The sequence below is a fragment of the Grammomys surdaster genome, unplaced genomic scaffold (assembly GCF_004785775.1).
Source record: "Grammomys surdaster isolate TR1022 unplaced genomic scaffold, NIH_TR_1.0 194, whole genome shotgun sequence".
Taxonomy (NCBI): Eukaryota; Metazoa; Chordata; class Mammalia; order Rodentia; family Muridae; genus Grammomys; species Grammomys surdaster.
In genome coordinates this window covers 6,818,355-6,844,045 of record NW_021604639.1, presented here as the reverse complement: position 1 = coordinate 6,844,045, position 25,691 = coordinate 6,818,355, and the positions used below count along the sequence as shown (strand labels likewise).

General features: G+C 42.1%; 1 protein-coding gene across 3 annotated transcripts in view; it reads left to right on the top strand.

Moving 5' to 3' along the window:
• The window catches only part of Larp4b (La ribonucleoprotein domain family member 4B), a 52,638-nt gene extending 27,780 nt beyond the window's left edge, over positions 1-24,858 (top strand). For 2 of the 3 annotated variants that reach the window (XM_028769875.1, XM_028769876.1), the window contains 10 exons: positions 48-158; positions 1,245-1,298; positions 1,395-1,604; positions 8,008-8,114; positions 8,435-8,686; positions 14,847-14,892; positions 16,565-16,729; positions 18,971-19,095; positions 19,192-19,300; positions 21,059-24,858. In XM_028769875.1, coding sequence (XP_028625708.1) covers positions 48-158; positions 1,245-1,298; positions 1,395-1,604; positions 8,008-8,114; positions 8,435-8,686; positions 14,847-14,892; positions 16,565-16,729; positions 18,971-19,095; positions 19,192-19,300; positions 21,059-21,349 — 1,470 coding nt within the window. In that variant the 3' untranslated portion in view covers positions 21,350-24,858. The remainder of the gene's footprint in view (positions 1-47; positions 159-1,244; positions 1,299-1,394; positions 1,605-8,007; positions 8,115-8,434; positions 8,687-14,846; positions 14,893-16,564; positions 16,730-18,970; positions 19,096-19,191; positions 19,301-21,058) is intronic. The other variant, XM_028769877.1, reaches the window with a different exon arrangement.
• Positions 24,859-25,691: the final 833 nt, after the last annotated feature.

The window sequence follows — 25,691 nt, the reverse complement described above, 5'->3', positions numbered from 1 at the left end:
AAGCAGCGTAACCGAGGACTAATTTCTAACTTCTCTGTTTTTTGTAGGAAGTAGAAGCACTATTTAAAGGAGATAATTTACCAAAATTTATAAACTGTGAATTTGCCTATAATGATAATTGGTTTATTACCTTTGAAACAGAAGCTGATGCACAGCAGGTAAGTGTATCCTTCTGCCAATCATGTTCTATCCATGTACAGCAGAAGTTAGGACACAGTAACACCATGTTAATTCCAGAGAAAACTGAGGTCTAGGAGCCCACAGGTGTGTTTTTGTAGCACTACTGAAAGAAGGTCACATTACTTCTAAGTGTATCATGAGTAAGCAGTCATGGGAAATCAAATCTACTCTCATATCTGGGGAAAATTTTTTGTTTGCAAAGTGGAGAAATTTGAACCTAACCCTGACTGGTGAGGGAGTGTCCATTGTGTGGCAGAGTGCTTTCAAAAGATTGAGAAGTTTTGTGCTCCTAAAGGAGGTGTCTGATTTAGGACAAACATACCAAGCATAAAATGTTAAGCACTACAAACAGAGGGTCAGAAGGAAAAAGCACAGAGTCCTACAAGGCCAGAAGGGCAGAGGCACTGTGTTGCGTGGCCTTGGCCTGCCTGGTGAACGTAGGTGAAACCGAGGAGCTTCTGCATGAAGTGGGGCTTGATAAAGATTTAACGTTCGGATGAACATAGGCCTATACAGTGATAACAGCACAAACATTCCAGTCTCCTGGTTTTTCCTTTCAAGCACTTCCTTTCCTACATTACATAATCCCAGTTTCTCATCGGGGTTAATAGGAGGGAAGCAGAATTCCTTTTTGCATCTAGTTAATTAATTAATTAATTTTAGTATGGAATAGAGTTTATTCAGGGCATGGGAGGGGAGTTAAGAGCATAGTAGAGACAGAGAGAGAGTGTGTAGAGAAGTATAGGCTGGCAGTGAGCACGTGGAGAGAGGCGGAAGGGAATGGGGAAAGGGTGGGGAGAAGGGGAGAGGAGAAGGGAGGTGCAAGAGAGCAAGAGCACTTATGGTATTTATTAATACTTATAAAATTATCTTTAAATATTTTATAATAATTTGGGGTACAGGTACCGTAATAAGGATACTTTTAATTATCTGTAACCAAAAGAAGATCATAAATCACTCTTTTTAGATCCTGTCTACTATATTCAACTATATATGTCATTTTTGAACTGTAAAGTTAACTTACAAAATTAACAGAATGGTGTTTTGGATAATTTTACCCATAGGCTTACAAATACCTTCGAGAAGAAGTCAGAACTTTCCAAGGAAAGCCAATTAAGGTAAGTAAGACCATTGCTTATGGCTTGTTTATTATATGATTAGTATTCTTAACTGTTCTGATTGGAACATTTGACATCTTGAATGTCTCCAAACAGGCGCGGATAAAAGCAAAGGCAATAGCGATAAACACATTTTTGCCAAAGAATGGATTTCGACCTCTGGACATGAACCTTTACACACAGCAGCGTTATGCTACATCATTTTACTTACCTCCAGTGTATAGCCCCCAGCAACAGTTCCCTCTGTACAGCCTGATCACCCCCCAGACATGGTCAGCAACACATAGTTATCTTGATCCACCCTTGGTAAGCCTTTTTCTTTCTGTTTTAAATTTTCGTAACAGATTTATATTTAGGTATTGCACTAGACACTTTGAAAGCCTGAGTCCTTTTCTAATCAGAGAACTATGTGTCTACAGCTTGTCTAGTACCCAGACCTCAGTGTTATGGTGTGGATTTAAATTTTAATTAGGCAATAAGACGGAGTCCTGTGCAACAAAGCCCTGTGAGGCTCTGATCCTTGCCTCCTGCCCTCTTAGCATTTCTTTTCTATGAGACACAGTGCAGTAAAGGCTCCAGCTGCTGCCCTAAACAGAGAGAGACTTGACATGAGGAGTTCTGTCATAGAGGAAGACATATTTCAATAGATTCCTCACAGGATACATACTGAACGTCTTACAAAAAACTCAGCAGAGTTTGAATACCCACCATAGTAGATTGGATAGCATGATTCCTTTTTTTGGCCTTTGTTAAGATACGTGGTTTTCATTTATAAGTTTGTAGTGAGCATAGTCACTTTTCTGCAGCTTTGAGCCATAGATGGTAGGAAACATGGGTTCATTGATGTAGTGAGATTGCAGAAAGGTTCCTTGATGAGAAAATCAACCTTGTGTGCTAAAATCCTTGAAAGTGAAGTCCAGGTTGCAAAGGTGGGTGAATTTATGTCTGTAGGTTTGTGTCTTGTTGATACTGATGTAAATGCAATAAAAGGTGAAGAGTAGGATGCATAGGAGGAAGTGGTCAGAAAGCAGAATTGAAGTTATTCACTCTGGAAGAGTATCCAGAGTGTGGCTGTGGACCAGACCAGAGAACAAGTATCTCAGTGCCGCCCGGCACTTGTCACATAGAGTCAGTACCACTCGTTGGCAGGCAAGCAGGGAACATGTAGGAAAGAGGGAACTTGAGACAGAGTTGTTCAGACTTGAAAATGCAGGTCCAGTTAAATACTGAAATATGAAGATAAATGTCTATGAGAAAAATGTGTATGCCTAGGAGCTGATACTGCAAAAGAAGATATAAAAAGAAAATACCATTAAACTTACAGCAAGGATTGATGAGCCGTTTTGTGTACCTTAATCGGGTGTTCATGTTTCATGTGAACTTTGGAGAAGGATCGAAGAAAGGAAAGTCTGAGGATTGATTGTGTGTACAAAAGCACCCAGGTTGCTAAAGATCAGCTTTAATTCTGAGTGTAGCAGGCACCTGGAACAGGGGTGGTGGTAAGTTGCTTTCATGAGCGCTTAGACACAGGGACTTTGACCTGGATCTTGTAGGAAGTAATGTAGAACACTTCATTTCCTTAAAAAATGAAAATGGGCTGGAAATAAGTCTTTCAGAGGACCCAAGTTCAATTCTCAGCCACCACATGGCAGCTCACAACTGTCTATAACTTCAGTTCTAGGGGATCTGGCACCCTGACACCTATGCACATTAAAAAATAAATAAATAAATAAATACTGTTTTTTAGAAAAAAATGAAAGCATATTCCATGTTTTAAAGGTAGTTCTTTAGCCATGTGTAGGACAGGAGCTACAGGAGATTCTCAGGCTCATAACACTCCCCTCAAGTTCTAGAACACTGCAGTAAAAAAATGTTTGATATACCAATATCTAAAATGAAAACTTATGTTTATGCTTATCTCTAAACTTTGAAATGACCAGAGGAAAATCATGGAGACATAGGCATAGGTAAAGACAGCAACAATAGACAAACAGGATTCTGTCCTGCTTAAAAGTTTCTGTCCAACAAAGAAGCAATTGCCTTAGTAGAGACAGCCTGTGTTGGAAAGGAACTGTTACCAGATTTATCCAACAAAGGGTTACTACCCAAATATACAACGAACTAAAAAAAAATCACACATCAGAAGAACAAATAAGTAAATGGCAAGATGGTCAGACAGACAGCTCTGAAAGCAGAGCCAATGGGCCAGTGATCTGTCTCAGTACTTGCACAAGCTGGGCAGCACAAATTTTGTGATGATCTCCTCTGACCTTCATATGTGTGCTGTGGCATGATACCCCAACATGTAAACCATATCTCTCACACAATAATAAAAACTTGAAGAAGAAATAAATACATGTGACCAATTTATATATAAATGAAAAAGTTGTACAACTTTTTTAGCCATGAAGTAAATACAGTTAAAAACTGAAAAGATTCCATCTGTCATCAAGAAGATAAATGGCATGCTGACACACTGATGAGGGTGCAGGGGAAGGGATTCCTTGTACACTGTTGCTGGGAATATAAATTAGTTCAGTCACCATGAAAATTTTACCACCCACGGCATACATCCAGTGGAATAAATATCCACAGACAATAGAGATATCTGCACATTCATCTGCATTGTGAGCTATACATGCATAGTGGCTGAATCTGGAAATCACTTTAGGTGCCTATCAGTGAGTGACTAGAGGAGAACCATGTGCTAACTGTAAAGAGGATCTCGTGTAAGCCACCTGTCAGTAAAGAAGCAGGAGAGAGGAGGTGGGACCCTGGCAAGAAGAGAAGATTCTGGGAAATGGTAAGAGATAAAAGAGAGACTTGGGGAGAGATGAGGGCCAGACCATCAGGTAGATGGACTTGGAGAGGGGTTGAGGGAGACACTGGAGAGACAAGAGGAAAGAAGGGTAGACAGAATGGTTAAATGGTTAGGTAAGAGCTAGTCAGGAAATGAGCTAATGCTTATGGCCTAGGCATTTAATAACTAATTAGCCTCATAGTCATCGTTCCAGGAGCAGGACTGGGAAAGGAAAAGCAGATATATTATATTTACATTCAATCACAGAGAAGAACTACATTACATCATTTGCAGGAAAAAAAAAGATGGATCAATACATTAAGCAAAGTAATGCTAGGCTCAGACAAGTGGGCTGCATGGTTTTCTCACACATGGGACATGAAGGTCGAAGATGTTTGGGTTTGCTTGTTTGTTTCTTTCTTTAAAGGTATGGAAATAGAAGAAATTCTAGTTTGTAGAGAGGGGAAGAAGAGGTTTAGGATGGCAAGGTGGCTGTGATTGAGTACATTGTATATGTGGAGAAGAATGCACAGTGAAACCCTTTATATTGTACAAATAATATAGGCCAACGGGAGACAAAAGACCGTCTCTTTTTGAGTGAGTTCTAAAGAGAAGGAAATATGCTGCTAAAAATAGCACACTTTCTGTGAACACAGACAGACCCTTGGCTGTGTGGTTGCATCTCCCAGAAGCATCAGAAGAGATCTGTAGAGGAACTGTCCCTTACCCTCTTCCCAGTAGTGCTCTTCACCATGTGCTGAGGCATGCATGCCTTTCTGAGTTCTTCCTGCAGTGGCATACTCTTGTCATACTCCGTCATACTCCATATCTGGTTGCCTTTTCTGTTGTTTTATATCCAGGTCCTCTCATCTAGGCCCTTTTCTGAGGTGTATATTTGTAAAATTATGAGTTTAAACTGATGTTTTGGTCTTACCAATTTTGTTTGCTTGTTTATTTTGGTTTTTTTTTTTTTTTTTTTGAGACAGGGTCTCTCTCTGTAGCCTTGGCTGTCCTGGAACTCACTCTATAGACTATACTGGCCTTGAACTCAGAGATCTACCTGCCTCTGCTGGAATTAAAGGTGTGTGTCACCTCTACCAGAGTGGTGTTGCCATATTTAAAGTCTCCAAAACTTAGGTCTGAGTTAAGTGGCTCTTGTAGCATGTAATTTTTTTTTCTTAATGTTTAAGTTAGCCAACAAGGTGTAATGGGTTTTATTATTGCATTTTGGTACATATGTATTATTATACTTGTGTCCATTAATTCTCTTCTCCCCTACTCCCCACTACCACTTTCTCCTCTGAGTTTCCCCTGCTTAATGTTAGTGTGTTACCTCTGCTTTTCTCTCTAAAAGCCCTCTCTCCCCTCTCTTGATCTTCCTCCTAGTTTCATGGTCTCTTTCCTGCATCTACGTACCACCTCTCAAGTCTAGGTCCAAATATTAAAGAAAATAAATACACAGTATTTATCTGCTTTAAATTTGGTTTGCGTCACATAATAGGATAGTTCCGTTTCCTGGCTCTTACAAAGGAAGCAGCAATAAATATGGGCGTGTAAATACCCAAGGGTGATATAGCTGGGTCACGTGGTAGTTCTGGTTTTCAGACTGGTTTCCATAGTGTAAATTGGGTACACCATCTATACTAGCAGCTAATTAGAGTTCCTTTTTCCTTCGCCAGCATTTGTCTTCTTTTGTCTCCCAGGTTAAGAAAGAGTCTGTTTTTGCATTTCCCTGGTGGGAATGCTGAGGCTGCTCAGGACTTCTTCAAGTATATACTTGGCTGTCTGTGCTTTACTTGAGAACTGAGTAGTGTCCAGTTCATTGGCCCATTGATTAGTCGGATGATTTAGGGTTTGGTGTTTAATTTTAGATTTCTTCAAATATTCTAGATATTAATCCCCCATCTCTTGTGTAGCTGGGAGAGATTTTTCTTTTTTAAGCAGTATAGTTTTTATGGATTATGGAGTTTGTCAAGTAGTGGATCCTCCTTGACAGGTATTAAGTGTTTTTCTTTGTCCCTGTAATTTTTTAGCCAAGGAATGATATGTTAGCTCTAATAGCTATTTTAAGTCAGAGTGTCTGTTTCCAGTTTGCACAGAAGAGAATTGCTTAGGTTCTCCTTCCCTTTCCTCTTCCTTTTCTCAGCTGTGTGGGACCAGTATTACTTTCAGTTTAGTGAAAAATCAAGGTGGGAACTGGAAGACCCCAGGCAGCTAAGTGCCTTGGAAAGTAATGTGTTTACTTGGAAAATATTTGAAATTGCATGCCCCAGAGGCAGAAAGTTAGAGACCTCGCCCTTCTATCTGTTGTTCTTGGTGGTGGTGGTGATGGTGGTGATGGTGATTATGGTGATTCTGTGCCCATGTTCCACAGCATGAGTGTGAAGTTGGTTCTCTCCTTCCATCTTGGTTTTTTTGTTTTGTTTTGTTTTCTCCCCTAGACAGGGTTTCTCTGTGTAGCCCTGGCTGTCCTGGAACTTACTCTGTAGACCAGGCTGTCCTGGAACTCAGAAATCTGCCTGCCTCTGCCTCCCAAGTGCTGGGATTAAAGGTGTGCACCACCGCCCGGCTTCCTTCCATCTTGTATATGGGTTTCAGCTTGTATACTCAAGCGCGTGTGCGTGTGCGTGTGTGTGTGTGTGTAGACAGTGCTGAACTCACCTCGAACCCATGGAGAGAGCTTTCTGCCTCTGCCTTCTAAGTGTTGGGATTAAAGGCATGCAGTATCATGCCTGGCAACACTGTTTTTAAAAGTGTGTGTGTGTTTGGGTCTTTTTGTCTATAGCTGGACACGTGCTAGGACATACATGAACGGGTCAGAGGGCAAAGAATAACTCTCAGAAGATATCCCTCTGGCATCCAAGGATTGACCTGAAGTGGTGAAACCTGTGTCCAGAAGCCACTGAGCCCTTCACATTGAGTTTTACCTTAATTTTATCTGTCACAATTTTAAAAAACAGTTGAGTGGTACTTAAAATCCTGCATTTAAGTTCTTATACTTTTTAAAAGTACATTTAGTTCAAATCTTAAAGCCATTATAGCCTGTTGTCATTTTCTTCTGATTTGTTGTAATTGTTTTGTTTTTGTTTTATTTTATTTTATTTTATTTTATTTTATTTTATTTTATTTTATTTTATTTTAGACGGGGTTTCTCTGTAGCCTTAGGTGTTTGGAACTCTCTTTGTAGACTTGGCTGGGCTTGAAATCAGAACTCAGAGATCTGCCTGCCTTTGCTTCCCAAGTGCTAGGATTAAAGGCCTAACCTACATTATTGTATTTATATGTTCTGTATCACTTTAGATTATTATTTGGAAAAAATTTTATAGTCTAAAATATAGGATGCTGTTTACAGCAAGTTTTACATGAAAGTAAAAAGTGAAAAGGGGCAGGGCTGGAGAGAAGATATCCTTGCTAAAAGCTGTGGGGGTGACATACACATGGTTAGGGGCAATAAGAATGTGAGAATTCCTAAAGTTGGGATCTTTGCTGAGTTTTTTATTAAGGCTATTGAAAATAAAGTGTCATCTGTCTACCTCTTACCACATTGGGGTAGTTGTGCTGGCAGTAGTAAGTAGTAACTTATTTTAATTGGGTGTCACCAGGCAGTGCTTATATTCAGGACTCCATGTTGTGTCCTTTTGCTGTTCTCATTTGGTCATTATAAGGATTAATTATGTGATAGGGAGAAAGTTCTTAGCAATAGTCATGGCTTGCATGCTTGATAGACATTACCTTTAGTAATAATGTAAGTTTTCCCTTACACTGCAGTTATTTTTAAGCATAAAATGGAATTAACACCTCTGGCATGTTTACCCAAGCAAGATACAACAGTGTAAATCCAGTTGAAGTGTCTCATGTCTCATGGTTTTACATGCTTGTTTTTTGTTTGTTTTTGTTTTGTTAATCCAGGTAACTCCTTTTCCAAGTACTGGATTTATAAATGGGTTTACATCTCCGACCTTCAAACCTGCCACGTCTCCTCTGACATCACTCAGACAATACCCTCCTAGAAGCAGGCAAGTTCTAAGGTTGCTTTCAGTGCTCATGAGCTTCATGTTGCAGTGCTCCAGGTTGTCTGGAGAGATCTGTGTAACCACTAGTAATGCTCATTAGAGATGAGACTACCTGAAATGTAAAACTGTATTCCAAAGTAAACCCTAAAACGGATGCCAGTAGTAAGGAAGAGATTCTCTTCAGAGAAGGCTTTGGGGGCAGCATTTGCCGTGTGTTTATTCAGTAGGAAGCAGATCTTGACATACGTAGTTCACATTAGCATGTTCATTCTATACTCCTTGATTGCTTTATAACTCAGCATATACAAACATCTCATTTGCAGGAATCCTAGTAAGTCTCATCTGCGCCATGCGATTCCTAGTACAGAGAGAGGGCCGGGGCTGCTAGAAAGTCCTTCAATATTTAACTTCACTGCAGATCGATTAATTAATGGTGTCCGGAGCCCACAGACGAGGCAAGCAGGGCAAACTAGAACACGAATACAAAACCCTTCAGCTTATGCCAAGAGAGAGATTGGAACGGGGCGTGTGGAGCCAAGTAGTCTTGAATCCTCTCCGGGTTTAGGGAGAGGAAGGTAAGTCACTCACATATTTTGTCAAACAGGTATCATATATCGATCATGAACTACTAATATTTTAAGTTTCAACTTAGATTTTTATAATAATATCGTAAAACACTTCAGAAAAATCAAATAGAACTCTAAAATGTTTCCCTTAATTCCTCAGAATAGTCAGTTTTAGAGCATAGACTTAAGTGCTTACTCTCTTTTTTTTTCTTAAAAGAATGACATTTTCTTTCATAAAACTAAGCTGGTATTTAGGAGCTGTACAGTTTCTAACCTGCTCTTCCTGCGTACAGTTTCACCTTAGCAGTTGGCCCCGGCCCTCTAGGTCACGGACCTCGATAGACTTGGGCATGTGTCCAAGGTGTGTCCTGTGGGTTCTGGGCCTTGCTTTCTTTACAGCTGGTAGTAAGGAGGGCTGGGCATGGAGCTCAGCTGTAGAGTGCATGCCTAGCATAAACAAGGTCCTGGGTTCAATGCCTAGTGCTCCACAAAATTAAATAAGCTAGGGTGGAGCTGCCACTGAGGTGCAGTAGACAGATGTCAGTTGTGTACCCACACACGCCAGCATTTAAATTCCATTTCTACTAGACTTAGTTATAAACAAAAGCTACTCTCATAGAGCAGTGCCTGTTACCACATCATTTCCATTCTTGGGCAAGTAGTTCTTGGAGTCTCAGTGTTTGTTGTCATTATCTAGGGTGCTTTCCATACACTTTACTTCTGTTTCCTTCTCCCTTTAGCCTCTAAGGCAGTTTCCTTCTTGCTCACTGTCTTTTCTCTTGCCGTTTATACTTCCTCTAAGGACGTGAGATTAGAAAAGAAACAGGTAGGTCTCAGGGTCTGCACCTTACCTGGTGTTAACTAGGCCAGTTGCTAATGTGATAGAGCCTGTCAGGATTTCCCTCTGACAGGTGCTGAGCAAAAACCTCAGCCTACCTAGGCTTTTTCTTTTTACCTATTTTGAACTGTTTAAATGGAAAAAAGTCTTAAGCTTCCCATACATAAATATGCAGCATGATTAATGACAATTGAAACTCAAAACTGTTGATTCCTCTTTCTTGGTACAGAGTCAGACCAAAGGCACACCTGAAATGTAGCAGGTGTCGTGGCAAAGTGAGCCACACGGGTTTTTGTTTAATGTGCTGAGTGATTCAGAGTGCTGAAGGCTAGGATAGGTGTGTGATGCCCAAGACTTAGACAGTGCTGTCTATTTTCTTTATTTTAAAAACACATGCTGATGTTTATTTTACTCACAGATCTCCGCCCCTGCTGCTGCTGCCTCATCGCCCAGTCATAGTCTTAACTTTTTGTTGTCCATCCATGCCACTGGAAGACCTGAGTCATTAGTAGCTCTATCTCAAGAAATCATACTTTTGCTGATCTGTAGGAAGCAGCTCCCTCAGCCATTGAAGGGTGGATAAGGTCACAGTTAGGAGGAGGCTCTTGAAGTCCCCTGATCTCAGATTTCACCCTGTTTCCAGCGCTCTGAAGTCACTTCCTCCCCTGAAGCCCACACCTGTCACTGTTGCCCTCTGACCGCCTCTCACCAACCACAGGTGTTTTAGCAGCACCTGAGATGCTGGGTCCTTTCCAAAGGTGTTCAGTTGACTTTCTCTTTCAGAGGATTGCTATGTCTGAGTGTAGCTTCCTATTTTATGTGTCTGTATCAGGGAGGGGAGTAAGCAGGCTGCATGTGTATCATGTTTATCAACTTTGGACCTTGCTTAAGTTCTATGTCCCTTCATTTTGGGGACAATTTCTCTCATTTAACTGGCCAGGCTGGTTGACACCAGGGTTTCCCTTGTCTCAAATACCCCAATACCAGAATTGTAAACATAGCCACTTGGCATTTTTATTTTGGAGAGTCTGGTGTCTCTAATGTTCTTATGTGTGTACAGACATACCTGTTTGGGTGATACGTGTAGAGGCCAGAGATAATCTTCTCTCATTCTCCACCTTTGTCTCTGACTAAACCTGGAGCTGACAGTTTAGCAAACTTTACAGGCCAGTGAGCTCCAGGGATCTGCCTGTTGTTCCTGTGTATACTGGGGTTATAGATAGAGCCATTGCATCTGGCTTTTATGTGTCCTGAGATTCAAACTCGGGTCCTCATGCTTGCATGACAGGCAGTTTACTAAAAGCATTTCTCTAGTCGCGTTGCATGGCTTTTTATTTTTTTGTTTTTGTTTTTTTTAAATATGGGTTCTGTGGCTCAAACTCAGGTTTTTGTTGTTGTTGTTTTTAAAGATTTATTCATATGAGTACTCTGTAGCTGCCTTCACATACACCAGAAGAGGGCATTGGATCCCATTACAGATGGTTGTGAGCCACCATGGAGTTGCTTGGAATTGAACTCAGGACCTCTGGAAGAACTTGGTTAAGTCAGTGCTCTTAACCACTGAGCCATCTCTCCAGCCCTCAAGTTCAAGTCTTGATGATTGGGCATCAAACATTTTCTGACTGACCATCATCTACCCAGTTCCTATGAAGTGTGTGTGTTGAACACTAAGGCCCAAAAGTTAAAATTATTTTTTGACCCATGACTGCAGAATGCATGTTGTTAAGGTTTTTTTTTTTTTTCTTAACATGTTATTAATCTGTGTTTCCATCAGAGCTTTTGGATAGCAGGTGCATTGGCAACAAACAATAATCTGAAAGGAATCATTTACTTTTTGGGGTTTTTTTTTTTTTTTTTTTTTTTGGTTTTTCAAGACAGAGTTTCTCTGTGTAGCCCTGGCTATACTGGAACTCACTCGGTAGACCAGGCTGGCCTCGAACTCAGAAATCCACCTGCTTCTGCCTCCCAAGTGCTGGGATTAAAGGCGTGCGCCACCACTGCCCGGCAATCATTTACTTTTTATAATACATTTTCAGTACTTGCTTATAACATTGAGTAACCATGTTGTCATAGTCACAAGCTACATCAGTCCCTGGTGGAGAGTCAGCTGGGCCATTGAGGCCTCAATGCTTGGCATTGACTTCCGTTGCTTCTGTGTCCTAGATTGTATCTTCTTTCTATGGGAAACTGTTGGACTTAGGTGAACCACTCTTGTGTGGGATGGTAGCTGGGTCTTCTGGCTACCTCTCTGCATCCTCTGCCTCAGAGCCTACTACTTCACCTGTGCTCTGGTGTAAAGGAGGTACTTCTTTCCTGTGTGTCACATGCCAGCCTCTGTCAGCATCTACAACTTCCTTACCTCTCTTAACTCCCAGAGGATTAAAAAAAGGGAATGTTGTGGCTGGTTTGGTCTTTTGTCTGGGTCACTGGAATGTCCTTTATCAGCAAGAAGGCCAGTTGGCTCTCCTGTTGCTCACGTATTCGCTGACTGATAGTGAGACAGCTGTTCAGCTTCTCTCTGCTGTGACATGCCTGCTCCGCTCAGCTTAATCATTTCTAGATTTTAAAGAGAAAGACATATGGCTCTTTTCACTTAAATACTTGTAAGGCATTATACAATTAGTTTCAATATTGTTGTATCGTGTGGCTGGGGCTGCTACCTGTAAATGCTCAGAACCATGAAGGACACCGTGGAACAGGAGGATACTATCTCTTGGCTTTCAATGCAGTTTGAGAGTTTACCTTGATGAACTTGGAAGCAGCAACTCCTGTCTTGAGTGATGGTAGCAGCATCTTGAAGCTATTATGAGATAGGCCACAGGCACCATGACTTAATAGAACTAACAATAGCCTGTGAGCCATCAAGGAAAAAAGCTATACCAGCTATTTTTTTTATACCAAATGGGTTATTGGAGACTGAAAAATCAAGAGGGGAGCATTGAATAACATAGTTAGTGACATCAGGTAGCAGCCAAGGGTCATGTTTGGGGGTTCTTAAAGGCAAGACTCTTTAGAGGAGGGAGCCTGGTCAACAGAGCTTCTGGATCCAACAGGGACAGTGTAAAAAGATGTAAGCTGAAGGGTAAATTTCCTATGTTCTTCTAGCACTTGTTAATGAAAACTTAGCAGAGCTTCTGTCAGAGGAAAAGCAGTGTTTGCAGAATCCTCACTATCTTACAAAGTGAAATATAGAGGTAGGGCCGAGCCTGGAGTACATCTTATTAACCAGTATGCTCTACTTCCTTTGCGACTGTTAGTCACTGTTAGTCTCCCAACAGTATTTGAACTTCCAAGTAGCTTCTGGAACAGGTTTATGCTTTTACCAGACAGATAATGGAGACTCTTACTATATTCTCAACAAAAGAGTTATGTGCCTAAGTAAGGATTTAACACTTCCAGTTAAACTTGAGAGAAACTAATATGTTCACTTTGCTGACCACAGTGAACATGAACCGTGTTCACTGTTGAACCATGAATGGATGTAGCTCTCAATCCTTGTTCTTGAGCTGTGGACCGATGGAACCAGGACTAGTCTGTTGTTTCCTTCTTACTGCATCATATGTCCCCTGTCCAGAGAGTGTATTCAGAAGCAGGAGGGGTGGGTGATCTACATCTTCCTGAAAGACTTACTCTTCCTCAGAGCTCACAGATCTCCTTCTACTGCTTTTCAGAGGGCTTGTTTCCCATTAACTTTTTTTTTTTTTTTGGTCTGAGGCACTAAGAGGTTCCCATAGAATCTTCAAGGCTTCGGTCATATATCTGCTACCCTTGTGCATGCCAAGGTCAGTATAGTTTCCAAATGATAGGTGCTGATCTTGACTTTGTGTCAGTAGAAGCTCTCTTAGTTCACAGAGCAGAAACTTGCCCTTGTGGGGTCCAAAACATGTGAGTTCCCAGTATCCCCATTGTAGACTGAATGGTGCTTGGGACCGTCTCCTTGCCTGTGTATCTGCTACAACAGCCATCCACTGTGGGCAGCAGCGTGTGCCTGTGTCTTCACTCTGCAATCACTTTGTGAGGGATGGGCACTGATAATGTGGTCCAGGATATCCTGCCGTTACAGGATTACTGCACCAGTAGGTTCCTAGTAGGCTATTGAGGTGCTCTGAAGGCAGTAATACAGTTTGTGGGAGGCCATATGCTGGCAGTAAGACAAGTGTCAGGCAACACTGGTGTTGCTACACAGGCACCTGAGGGAAGCCAGCCCAGTGATGAGCCTTTATGGTATCTTGAGGCAGCAACTATAACACAGGTACTCACAGTGGACCCACATGCCCAAAGGCCTAGTCACTGTGGGACCAAGGGACCTATTCCTACAGGTGGCGCTTGTGCTCACTTTTATGGCACAGTAGCTCATCTCTCCTCAGGGGTTTAGCTCCTACTAGGCTAGCTCAGCAGAAAGCTTGGCTTCATTACAGAGTTAGAAAGGTTTGTAGCCTAAAGGGTAGCCAGAGGGCCTATAGAACAGAATAATGTTTTATTATTATTCTAATAAAAATACTTTAGGCATGCCATTTTTCCTATAATCAAATTAAAAATCCTTTTACATTTATATAATAAACCTCCTTTGGGGAGTCTGTTCAGTTGAAATAATAGAAGAGATAAACAAGTAAAAGTAAAATTACACATTGAGAGTCGTGTATGGCTTGTTAGGCCACACAAACTCATGTAGGATGCTATAAGTCTTGCTGCAGTGGCTGACTGTGGAGCTGCAGAGCAGACTTCAGCCTTTCTGCCCAGGGTCTGGCTGCTGTTGATGGGAAGGCAAGCTTAGTTTTTAGGGACCTCTTAAGGTTGAAGGGTACTTATGTGGCTTTTGCAGTAAGGGATAATCATAGTTTTTTTTACTCGTGTTTTAAATAGCTCACCTATATAGTTCCTATATAGTTTAATGTGAGATTTTATATATGTGTGTATAAATTTATGTATATATATTTGTTTATATCGTCATTCCAGCTGAAGGGATTTAAACATTCAAATCTTAAAAATTCTAAGTAGCTACTAGGAATAGTTTTCTTTCTGGACATCTAACTTAATGATTTCCTCTCAACAATTGGATTTTAAGGCAGTGACCGTCTTGTTGTTTGATACAGGCTTGTCAGCCTCCTGTCTCAGCCACCCCAGTACTAGAACTTCAGGCATGTGCTGCAATGCCTGGGTCTGACTGTCCTTTTAAAAGTTGACATTTAGAATCCGAATTTATTCCTGAAAGATTAAGCATATTATAGACGGACTGAATTGATGCATGTTGCTTTGTGTACATGAACAGAACATAAGCTTGGCAAACTTTTCAAGTGAGGGGAAAAATAAAGGTCTTCTGCTTTCTTCTAGGAAAAATTCCTTTGGCTACCGGAAGAAAAGAGAAGAGAAGTTTACAGTAAGTACATAAAGTGGGTGTCTGTGTGTATGTGTGTGTACTCTCACACACAGTCACACACAGGTGTGAACCCATGCACTCGAATACATAAGAGCTAGGAGACTTCAGGTATCCATCACTCTCAACCTTATTGTCTCTGGACGGTCTCTTATTGAACTGGAAGACCACTATTGCAGGTAGACTGTTTGGCCACTGAGCTACTTTGATATCCTGTCTCTTCCCATCAATGCTGGGCTTCCAGACATACAGCTTCATTTATCTTTTTACATGAGTGCTATGGATTTAAACTCGGGTCCTCATGTTTGCAGAGCAAGCAGCCTTACAGAACCACCTCTTATCCCCAAAGGCTTATCATTATAAGATATTTAAATCTAATAGTAAGCAAGCGTGAGCATTAATTAAGTGGATTAAGACTAAGATGAGGAGGAACACTGCAAAGAACTTTAAGGTGATATCCTTAAACTGGCGTTTTTGGCCTAATTAAGAAAGGATTGTGGAGTTTTTAGGAATACTGATGACCAGCTGGTTTATGGTGCGTTCCTTTAATTTGTAAATAAAGGTGCTATGAACAGTTCAGGTAAGAGCTTACTTTTGTGAATAATTCAATCTATATGTGGCTGTCAGAAAAGGTCCTCAGTGGATAACTATAAAGGGATTTTAAGTAGGAGCTTCCCTGCTAACCACTGGGAACAGACTCAGTGGATGCTGAAACCTTGGCCAATAGGAAACATCAAGTTGTTTGGATATTAGATGCAGCAGCTGAGCTAGCACAAGCCTGTCTTCCCTCTGCAGCACTGCGAGCAGAGGCTTCGTTTGTACCATACATCTTAGCAACCTGGGGATGTGTATATGTCTTCCCTTTTGTAGAGAACCATCACCTTTTTCTCAGCAGGAAACATTTTCTGGCTTCTCTCTTATGTTATCTGGATTCTAATGTTACTGCTTTGAGGTAAGGGTTACTTTTAAACAAGCTCTGTGAGATCACATTTGATCTGCTCGCCAAGAAGGCTACTAAAAGAACAATTGTAAGGGCACATAGCCCAGGCAGACTTCAACTAAAAGGTTGCCAATACAGCCTCTGTCACCTTAGATGCATTATATCTTTTTTTGTTGTTGTTTGGTTGGTTTGTTTTGTTTTGTTTTTTGAGACATGGTTTCTCTTTGTAGCCCAGGCTGTCCTGGAACTCACTCTGTAGACCAGGCTGGCCTCGAACTCAGAAATCCGCCTGCCTCTGCCTCCCAAGGCATTATATCTTTTAACTGCTTACTTTTGAAGTTTTGTAATTGTGTGTTTGTGTGTTTGCACATGTGCATATACACAGTTCACATATATATATGAAGGTCAGAGGACAACTCGTATGAGTGTTTTTTTTTTTCTTTCTACTGTGTGGGTCCCAGGGATTAAACCTAGGTCCTCAGGCTTGGCAGCAGGCATGTTGACCCATGAGCCCTCTCACTGGCCCACTGTTTACATTTGAACTCTGACATTGTTTTATAGATTCTGCTCACATTTTATCCTGGTGGCCTAAATTTCAAATTATTTGGACCCTAGAAATTATTTGTGCAACATTTATAAATTTTTGGGTGGATATGAAAGTCAGAAGATTCTTTCCTTGCTTTCTACCCTTGTCACTTCATACTTGTGTGACCTTGGGGTGTCGCTGTGTTGCAGAGCAGTCAGACGCAGTCTCCAACGCCACCAAAGCCTCCATCACCGAGCTTCGAACTGGGGCTGTCCAACTTCCCCCCATTACCTGGAGCTGCAGGCAATTTGAAGACAGAGGACTTATTTGAAAACAGGCTTTCCAGCTTGATCATAGGATCTTCAAAAGAAAGAGTAAGCTCAGTGTTACAGTTGCTGGTGTTTTCTAAGCACTAATTTGGTGCCAGGACTTGACCCAGGTCCTTTACACACATTGAGAGGAAGCATAACTGGGAGGGAGAGGTATGAGGTTTCGGTGATGGGCATTTGTCGTTGAAGCCAGGCCAAGCCATCCTTTTTCTTGCCGCCTGCTGAGGTTGCGGGGGTGGGGGTGGGGAGGTCTATGCTCTACAGATGCCTAGATTCGTCTTTGTTGTTGACATTCAGAGCCTTTTTGTTTCACAAAACACAGAATGAGACACAGGAATCTGAGTTAGAGCAGAAATAAGACTTGTAATCTACATAGTGCATGTAGGAAGAAGCTTGGGCTCCAGGTAAACTCTGGGTCACAGTGGGGTCTTTGACTGCAGTCGTCATCACTACTAGAGATTCCTTTCCAGAGCGACTTCTGCAGGACACTTAGCTAGCAGGTTGGAAATGGGATTTGTCCCTCTGCCCAGGGTCAGTGTTTGAAGACTGTGGGACATGTAGAGGAATTACTTTTTGCCCAGTTTCTAAAGTATGGCTCAGTGCTAGGGGCACATGTGGACAGACAGACACACAATGTGGGACTTGTAGAGTGGAACTGGTTCCAGGCATCCCTTCTGCTGTGTGGTAAACTGTGGCTGTACATCAGATCACATCTCTGTCTTTTCTTTAGACACCACTCCACTGCAGAGTTTAGAGCCACAGTAGTGGCTTTAGTAGTTACTAGGGCAGATGAGTTTGCTACAGTCACTTGAGACTAAGGTCAGGTAAAAGTTGAGTCTCATTGGAGTGGTAATTGCTACTATTTTTAGCATGGACATTTGCTTTTCTAGTAAGGGTTGCGTGTTAGAATTGGGATGTCTTGGACATTGTATGTCTTGACATCCATCTAATAATTTCCAGTTGTCTTATAAAACAGAAAATTATGCATTTCAACAGTCATGAAGTCTTGTGTTCAAGTATGTCTTCCTCCCTTAGTGATAAGTAAAAGAGTACTAGCAGGCCTCCCAGCTTCACAGACAGTTGCTGCTCTGAATGTACTTGAGTTTCTGTGAAAAGCTTTTTTAAAGAAACAATTACTGCTTTCTGAAAAGCTGTTCTTGATTCTGTGGCCAAGTTACACAGTCTACCTGCTGCCAGTGATAGTACATCTTCAGGAACTACAGAGGACTTGGGACATAAGGCCACCTAGCACCTTCATGCTTGGCCTGGATTTGTGACTCTTTGCAAAGTGCCATATGTATCTGTGTTAGAGTTGGTGTTTAACACGTGGTGAAGGATGTGAGCATGCTTTTGCAAATAGAAAGCCATAGGCTTCCCTGTTTGGGTTCCTTTTGCTTGAGAAACCTGGTTCTCAAGCCAGCATAGCCTCAGTGTCTTTAGCCTCCTCCCAGCCCCCAGGCCAAAGTATAAATTGTACCATTCTCCCAAAGCTGCAGTTCCATTGACTTTATTCCAGCTACTTTATTTTACCTTTGAACTTTTACCTTCTTTGAAGAGAAAAGCAGTTAGTAAATTTCGTCTTTTTGTATTTAAACTTGTAGCCAGTTGCTTGTCCTAAAATCACATACTGGGTTAATGACATACCATGTGTACACTTGTATGAATTACGACGGCTGTGCTGAGCAAGTTGTTGATGGGGTAATGTCTGATTCACTTAGGTCTTAGCTTAGTGATCTTGCCTACTAAATTGGGTAAAGCAGTTTGTACACCTGCTTCCAAGGGTGGTTTGTGGATTCAGGTGAGAGCTCCTGTGGGTATCTACATCCCACCACCGGGCACTCAAATTTATATAGGTGTGGCTGTGTCAGTCTTTGTTTTATATTAGTTACAAGTGTGACTCATAGTATAACTTGGTAACTCCACCCCAGCTATGGGGAGCCCTGATATGTCAGATGAGTAAGGTGTGCTTGGGAGCTGTTTCTTGAAAAGACAAGCTTGCAGGTAATTATAATGCATTTGCTGAGAGCACGAAGCTGAGTGCTGGGCAGCAGACTCACAATGTAGTTATGTTTGCTGGAGGCGTCTCTGTTTCTTTGTGCTGTGACTTGACAGTTGTTGGTAACATGCCATTGTTCTGTTTGCTTGGAGGAAGGATACACCATTCAGAATCAATCAGTAGGGCTTGGGAAGCAGTCTCCAAAGATGGGTTAGAGATTGCTGTGGTTAGACCCTTAACTTCTTGGGCAAAGATCTGACAACTGCTAAATACTACTTAACTGTTTTCAGAACCTCAGCACAGATGCAAGCACAAACACTGTTCCTGTAGCGGGACCCAGAGAGCCCTCCATGCCAGCGCCCTGTGCTGCGTCAACAGCGTTCGAACGCTCCCCTTCCCCGGCCCATTTACCCGAGTGAGTATCAGTATTCTGCCAGCCCCTCTGCCTGGTACAAGTATGAGTGATCTGTAATATTAAGTATGATTCTTAAACCAGATGGCATTTTCACAGGGACCCCAAGGTGGCAGAAAAGCCGAGGGAAACTCACAGTGTGGACAGACTCCCTTCTACTCCTACTGCAACTGCATGTAAATCCGTGCAGGTGAACGGAGCAGCAACAGTAAGTGTCTTCCCGCCCGCCATAGCACTCAGGCATGCCGTGTGTGTCCTGCCTCTGACGGGGGGGGGGGGGGGGGGTTGCATTAGTGTGTGCCTTAATTTCTCTATACCGATCACTGAGATCTTCTATTTCAGTATGGGGTCTTTCAGATAGTAACAAGGTCCCAGCTCTGTCCTATATAGAGTTTGGTAATTTTTGCACTTATTGTGTGTGCTGTATATGTGAAAAAGAATTAGCTGGGCAGTGGTGGTCCACACACCTTTAATCCAAGTACTCTGGGGGCAGAGGCAGGTAGATTTGTGAATTTGAGGACAGCTAGGGCTACATGGAGAAATCCTGTCTCAAGAAAAACACAACAACAACAACAACAAAAATCTGTCTGCTTCAAAGGCTTAGACAGACTGGGTTCTAGAGGAGGGGCATAGGTGGTCCACAGCTGCTTCATCCTTTGGGAGGGGGGAACTGGGAGGAGTGGAGGGAGGGAAAATTGAGGTCAGAAAGTAATATATGAGAGAAGAATAAAAGGAAAAAAGGGCGAGGAATGGAATAAAGCTGAGTGACTTAAAAAGAACAACACGGTGTCCTGTGGCCCCGCTTACATCCCAGTGACTCTGCCAGCTGTGGCGGCTTAGGCCCTTAGTTCCAATGCTTGGGAGATGGAGCAGAGAGATGACTGCAAGTTTGAGGCCTGTAATCTACATAGCAAGTTTCAGCCAGCCAAGGATGCACAGTGAGGCAGTAGTTTCTGTCCTTGGTGATCTGGCATCTCTATACTTGGGAGGCCGAAGTGGGAAGATTGAATTCCAGAAGTCTATGTAAGTTCCAGGCCAGCTACGGCTACGCAATAATGCTCCGTGTTAGACTCAGGAATGTGGAAGCAGGAGGATGGGAGTGATGCCAGCTCATGTCTTGACCACTGTGTCATACTGTCCCGCCTGCTCTCTGTACTCACAGCACCTGCGCTACCCCTGACTTAGATCAAATGAGGAGGGGGCGGTGTTGCGTCTTTTTTCCCCTGAGCCTCGTAGTCCTGTATGTTTCTTAAGAATGCTTTAAGGCTTTGTGTTGGTCAGAATTTGGTCACCATCTTATTGCTATGCCTTCTTGGCTGTTAGCTGTTCTAGAGAGGTATTCCCGTCTTCAGAGGGAAACTGTCCTGCAAGGAAAGGGAGCAGTGACATTTTTTTTAAACCAAAGATATCTATATTTTTTTTAGTCTTTAAAAAACTTAATTTTTTCAAGACAACTATGGTTACCTTAGAAAAAAATGGATGTGTATTTTCAAATTATTTAATTTTAATAGAAACTTTGCTTTATAGAATCTAAACAAACAAATAAAAAGCCAGAATCTAACATAAATCAAGAAAATGCATTTGTGCTTCAGGCCTCCTCCAGGAAGCAGTATTGTTACATTATCCCTATTTAGTAATTCTTCTTCCTTCTGAAGTAATTCCAAACTCTGTGACGTATTCCAGCACAGATCTACAAGTATACCAACAGCTATCTTCTCACAGAGTGAGTTCTTGATGCTGCACATGTGTCCACAAGCTCCAGAGGCAGGAGCCTTGATGCTGATCACTAACTGTCATGGACATGCTGGAAGTTGCTGTTGAATTTTGTGAATGTCTTAAAAGTAAAAATACCCATGAAGATGAAATTTTACTTAAAATAAAAGCTTTATCTTATATAAATTTCATCCCTGAAGGAGCGTCCGTCCCTGATATTTTGTATGCATAATCCAACATTCTATGTTTCCAGGAATTGCGAAAGCCCAGTTATGCAGAGATCTGTCAGAGAACGAGTAAAGAGCCTGCTTCCTCCTCCCCATTGCAACCCTCTAAAGAACAAAAGCCAAACACTGTCGCCTGTGGGAAGGAGGAGAAGAAGCTTGCTGAGCCTGTGGAGAGATACAGAGAGCCCTCTGCCCTCAAGTCCACTCCTGGAGTCCCCAAAGATCAGAGGAGGCAGCCTGGGCGCCGACCCTCTCCTCCAGCTGCTGGCAAGCGCCTGAACAAGGAACAGAACACTCCTCCCAAGTCTCCTCAGTGAAAGCCGGATGCCTGGGAGGGGTCTGGAAGAGCTGTATTCACCGAACGAAGCTCTCCCACTCAGTACGGAATGAGCCGCTGGTTAGGAGCTTGCAGTGTCTGTGGGGCCCGTGGGATACCTGCAAGTTACTTCCTTCTGTGAGTCGGATTTTCCCCCTCTTGGAAAAAAAAATCTATTTTTCAGGATTTAATTATATAATATAAACCTTATTTTAGGTTGGTGCTTAACTGGAGGTGATACAGAAGTCTGATGTTTTTCAGGATAGAAAATGTATTTATCCGAACAAATGGATATTTTTTATTAAGCCTCCACGTGGCTCTGAATGCAAAGCTATAATGAGTTTTTCTAAATTAAGGGAACTCTGCTACTTCGGTTTGTTTTTTTTGTTTTGTTTTGTTTTTTTAAAAGCTGGTCTGCAAGTACACATTGGTAGGGTGTCCCAGCAGACGGATGGGGGCTGATGGCACTGCAGGAACAGCCTGGGCCTCACAGAGCAAGGGACTGGCAGTGTCAGGGCACTGACAAACTGGCATAGGAGCTGTGTGTTCATCTAAACCCTTAGCTAACAGGTAACTCTAGCTTTAAAACAAGATACAGATGTACATGCGGATCTTTTTTGATCTAGTGGGCAGAATGAACCTGCACAGAGCACCCTAGAAAGACCTGAAACCTTTGAGTTGATGTCCTGCCAGCAAGTAACCAGCCTCTCACTCCAGTTCCAAGTGGCTACTCTGTAAAATAAATTCAAAGCACATTGTGAATAGAACCTAGATGAAATTAGAAACTGCTGCCCACTGACATCAGACCATGAAGTTGTACCATGATGTGTGTCCCTGTGAGTTAGTGGGCTGCCTAGCTCCCATCCTCCAGTGCCTGCTCTGTCTGTGTCCCCCACACACTCTCTCTGGAGAGTCCTGTCTTAGCCAGCTCTGTGTGGATGTCTTCCTGTACCTCTGCATCGGCACATGGATTTAAAAGTACCTAGCCATGAGAGAGTGCTGTCTGTGGTCCCCCTCTGCCTGGCGAGGACAGAGTCCTTGCTCTTTTACCTCCAGGACGAGGGTCTTGTTGATTGTTTCTAGAAGCTCTGCACTTCTGAAGAGCAAGAGTGCAGTCAAGTTAGCAAGTTCATAGTAAAGTTACAGATAAATTATTTTGTTTTAAAATGCCTAAAATTTTTCTTTAAGTATTTTAAGCAGCAGACATTAAAATATTTCCTGCTATATGTAACCATACAGCTTATTCCACAAAATGCTATTTAACAAGACTGAAGGTTGTTTTGGTTTCTTTTTTCTTTTTTTTTTTTTTCTAAGAGAAAAAATGATTTCCATCCAATATTTAAAGACTTGAATTTTATTTAAACTTGAAAATGACTTTGCCTTAACTTTTGTATAAGACAGCTTAGAGCTCACGGAGACCTGCCCCTGGGTTGGCGGGAGTGGATCGGTTACTCAGTTGCCATGCGGATCTCCTGGTGTTGGTTTTGCTGAGAACGCATACTGTTGTACAAGAACTCCAGTGGTTTTTGTAACATACCTACAGATCTTCAACAGTTGATCTTTTTCAGATTGTTGAAAAATCCTGTAAATGCAAATAGTCGCTACTGTGTTAAATCTGTGCACTTGGGAGTGTGCTCTGCCTGTACAGTGTAAATAATCAGAACATATGAGAAAGGTACCCTACAGAGAAGAATCTGATAAAAATTATTGATATATTATAAATGTTGCTGTTGAGCTGGATGTAGATAAACTAAATGTGGTTTGAGTATTATTTTAATTTGTTAAGGTTTTTCTTTTTCCCCTTATACTGGTGTGTTGAACTGATTTTGCCTCTTTGCTGCAAAAGGGAAATGGAAAGTCTTATTAAAAGCCTTTGGATGTTTTCATACTCTTAAAAAGTATGTAAGTACATACTAATCATATGTGACGTGTGAGGGTTTTGAAGGAAAGTATAGAGAGCAGAGACTGGCAGGATCTTCCAATGAAAGTAAAAAAAAACAAAACAACAACAACAAAAAAAAACCAGAATGTGCTAATTAAAATTATACTGTTAAGTGATTTTTTTTCCTGCCAGAGGCAAAGATGGCCTGATGCCCGTGAGCATTTCCTTCAGAGCAACTGTCATTCAGTTACATAGGAGTACACACAATGCTGATGTTTCAGACGCCTGTGAGAGGAACATAGGACGAATTTCCTTATAGATGTCAGATCACTGACAAAAAAAAACAAAAAGAAGAAGAGGAGGAGGAAAACAGCTGGCCTCTTGAACCCACACTAGCAGATGCTGTCTATCTGGAAAGGCGAGCCTGAGGCCTCAGGCCCTTCACGTCACATCTCTGCTGGAAGAGGGGCCAGATTATGGTCAGCATCCCTCATCCCCAAGGGTGCTCTCACAGAGGATCTTTGATTTTTAATGAGAAGTCCTTTCCCCAAGGCTGAGCATTGCAGCACGAAACCTGTGTGGCAGAGGCAGCTGTAGGTGTTGCTGGCCTCTGGCTGGAAGTGTAAAGCTCAGTGGCCGCACGCAAGGGCAGGTGTGCAGACGCACGAGGTCGGGACACTGTAATTACCGCTTAGCCAGTGACAGCCTGGCACCAGGAACTAAAGCCTCGCTCACATGTGATTTTTATAGCACTCATTTTCAGGAAGCAAAGGTGATATGCCAAATAGCTGTAAAATGTCAGAACAGAGACTTCCTGAACACTTTGAGGTTTTCCACTCAGAAAAAAATGGAAGTTATCAAAATAGGAAGCTGTTGAGGGTGCATGCAGACTCTTGCTATGTCACATACAGCAAGTGTGATATGTGGTTTTCATAATCTACTTTTTAAGTTTACTCATTCCTTTCAGTATCTCAAGGTATAGAATCAGAGATACCACAGTCACAAATGACATTTTTAACTTGTAAAATTGTGTGATGATGCCTAATTATCATATGGAAATACAGACTAGGAATCTGGCCCCACTTCACCAGACATGAATTTCAAGTGATTCCTCTCTTGTAGTCAGTGTCATGATGTCTCTGTGAATCCCTCCTGTCATTGCATCACTGGTTGCCACTAGTGGGTGGCAAAAAAAAAAAAAAAGACAAAAAAAAAAGACAAAAAAAAGAAAAGAAAAAAAAGTCTTATTGCTGTATTAGGGTTTCTGCAGTTGATATTGAAAAACTGGTCCAGTGTGTCACAGCAGGCGACTGATGGTGCATACCTGTCTTTGTGTCCCCTTCAGTGAGCTGTAGTTGTGGGTTTGTGTGCTTTGTAGCCTGTTATACGGAAAGCAACAGACAATCGAAGATTCCAGGAGCGCTAACAGCTGCAAGTCACAGAACGGGAGTGTAACGTGGAAGCTTGCCTGAGGGTTTCTGTTTCTGTTCTACTTTTCATTAAGACTGGAATCAAGCTTACATGTAAACTATTGGTAATTTAAGTTTCCTTTTGTGTCATTTTTGTGTAAAACTGTCTAATTTGAAAAAATGTAGGTTATGAAAAATAAAGATTTAGGCACTGTTCAATTTTTCTTTTGATTCTTTTAAATTAAAATTTTCTTCAAGAATGCATTTTTTTAAAGGTCTGTTTGTTTCCCATCACTGCACATGAAGAAGGTACACAGGAGCCCCCAGCATACAGTTTGGGTTTTAAAGTCATCCAGCCCCTCCTAAGCTGACCACCCACAGGATATGACTGAAGTATGCAGCCCGTAGGTGTCCTCTGAAAGAGCGACAAGTGCTCCTAACCACTGAGCCATCTCCAGCCCCCTCCAGCATTTCTGTTTGCTTGTGTTGCCTTGGTTTGGTTTGGTGGTTTGGGTTGGGGTTGGGGTTGGATTGGTTGTCGGTTTGGTTGTTTGGTTTGGTTTGGTGGTTTGGTTGGGGTTGGGGTTGGGGTTGGGACAAGGAATCATTGGCCTGCTGAAACTAGCTATGTAGACCACTGGGTTGGCCTAGAACTCAGATCTGCCTTCAGAGTGCTGGAAGTAAGTGTGTACCACCACACCCAGCTTCTGGTGTGTCTAAGTGGTGTTCTTTCCCCAGGTTTGTGAGCCTCCCTTCCCACCTGCCTGTCCCCTCACACTCAGCATGTACGTATACCGGGGCCTATCTAGGCGTTCTGTTTCTGCTTCTATGACACAGTTCCCTTTAATTACCCATCTTCTGTTATTTCCAAGAGTTTCTTCTGTGCTGCTCACCTCGGATTCAGCTAGGTATGACCCTAACATAAGGCGGGCTTATGTCCAGGAGACCCACTGCGTGCTTCCTCTTCTGTATGTCGTGGGCAGCATAGTAGGATATTCAAATAAATACTGAACCGTGGTATTTGCAGTCTACATTCTTCATGTACAGCACTG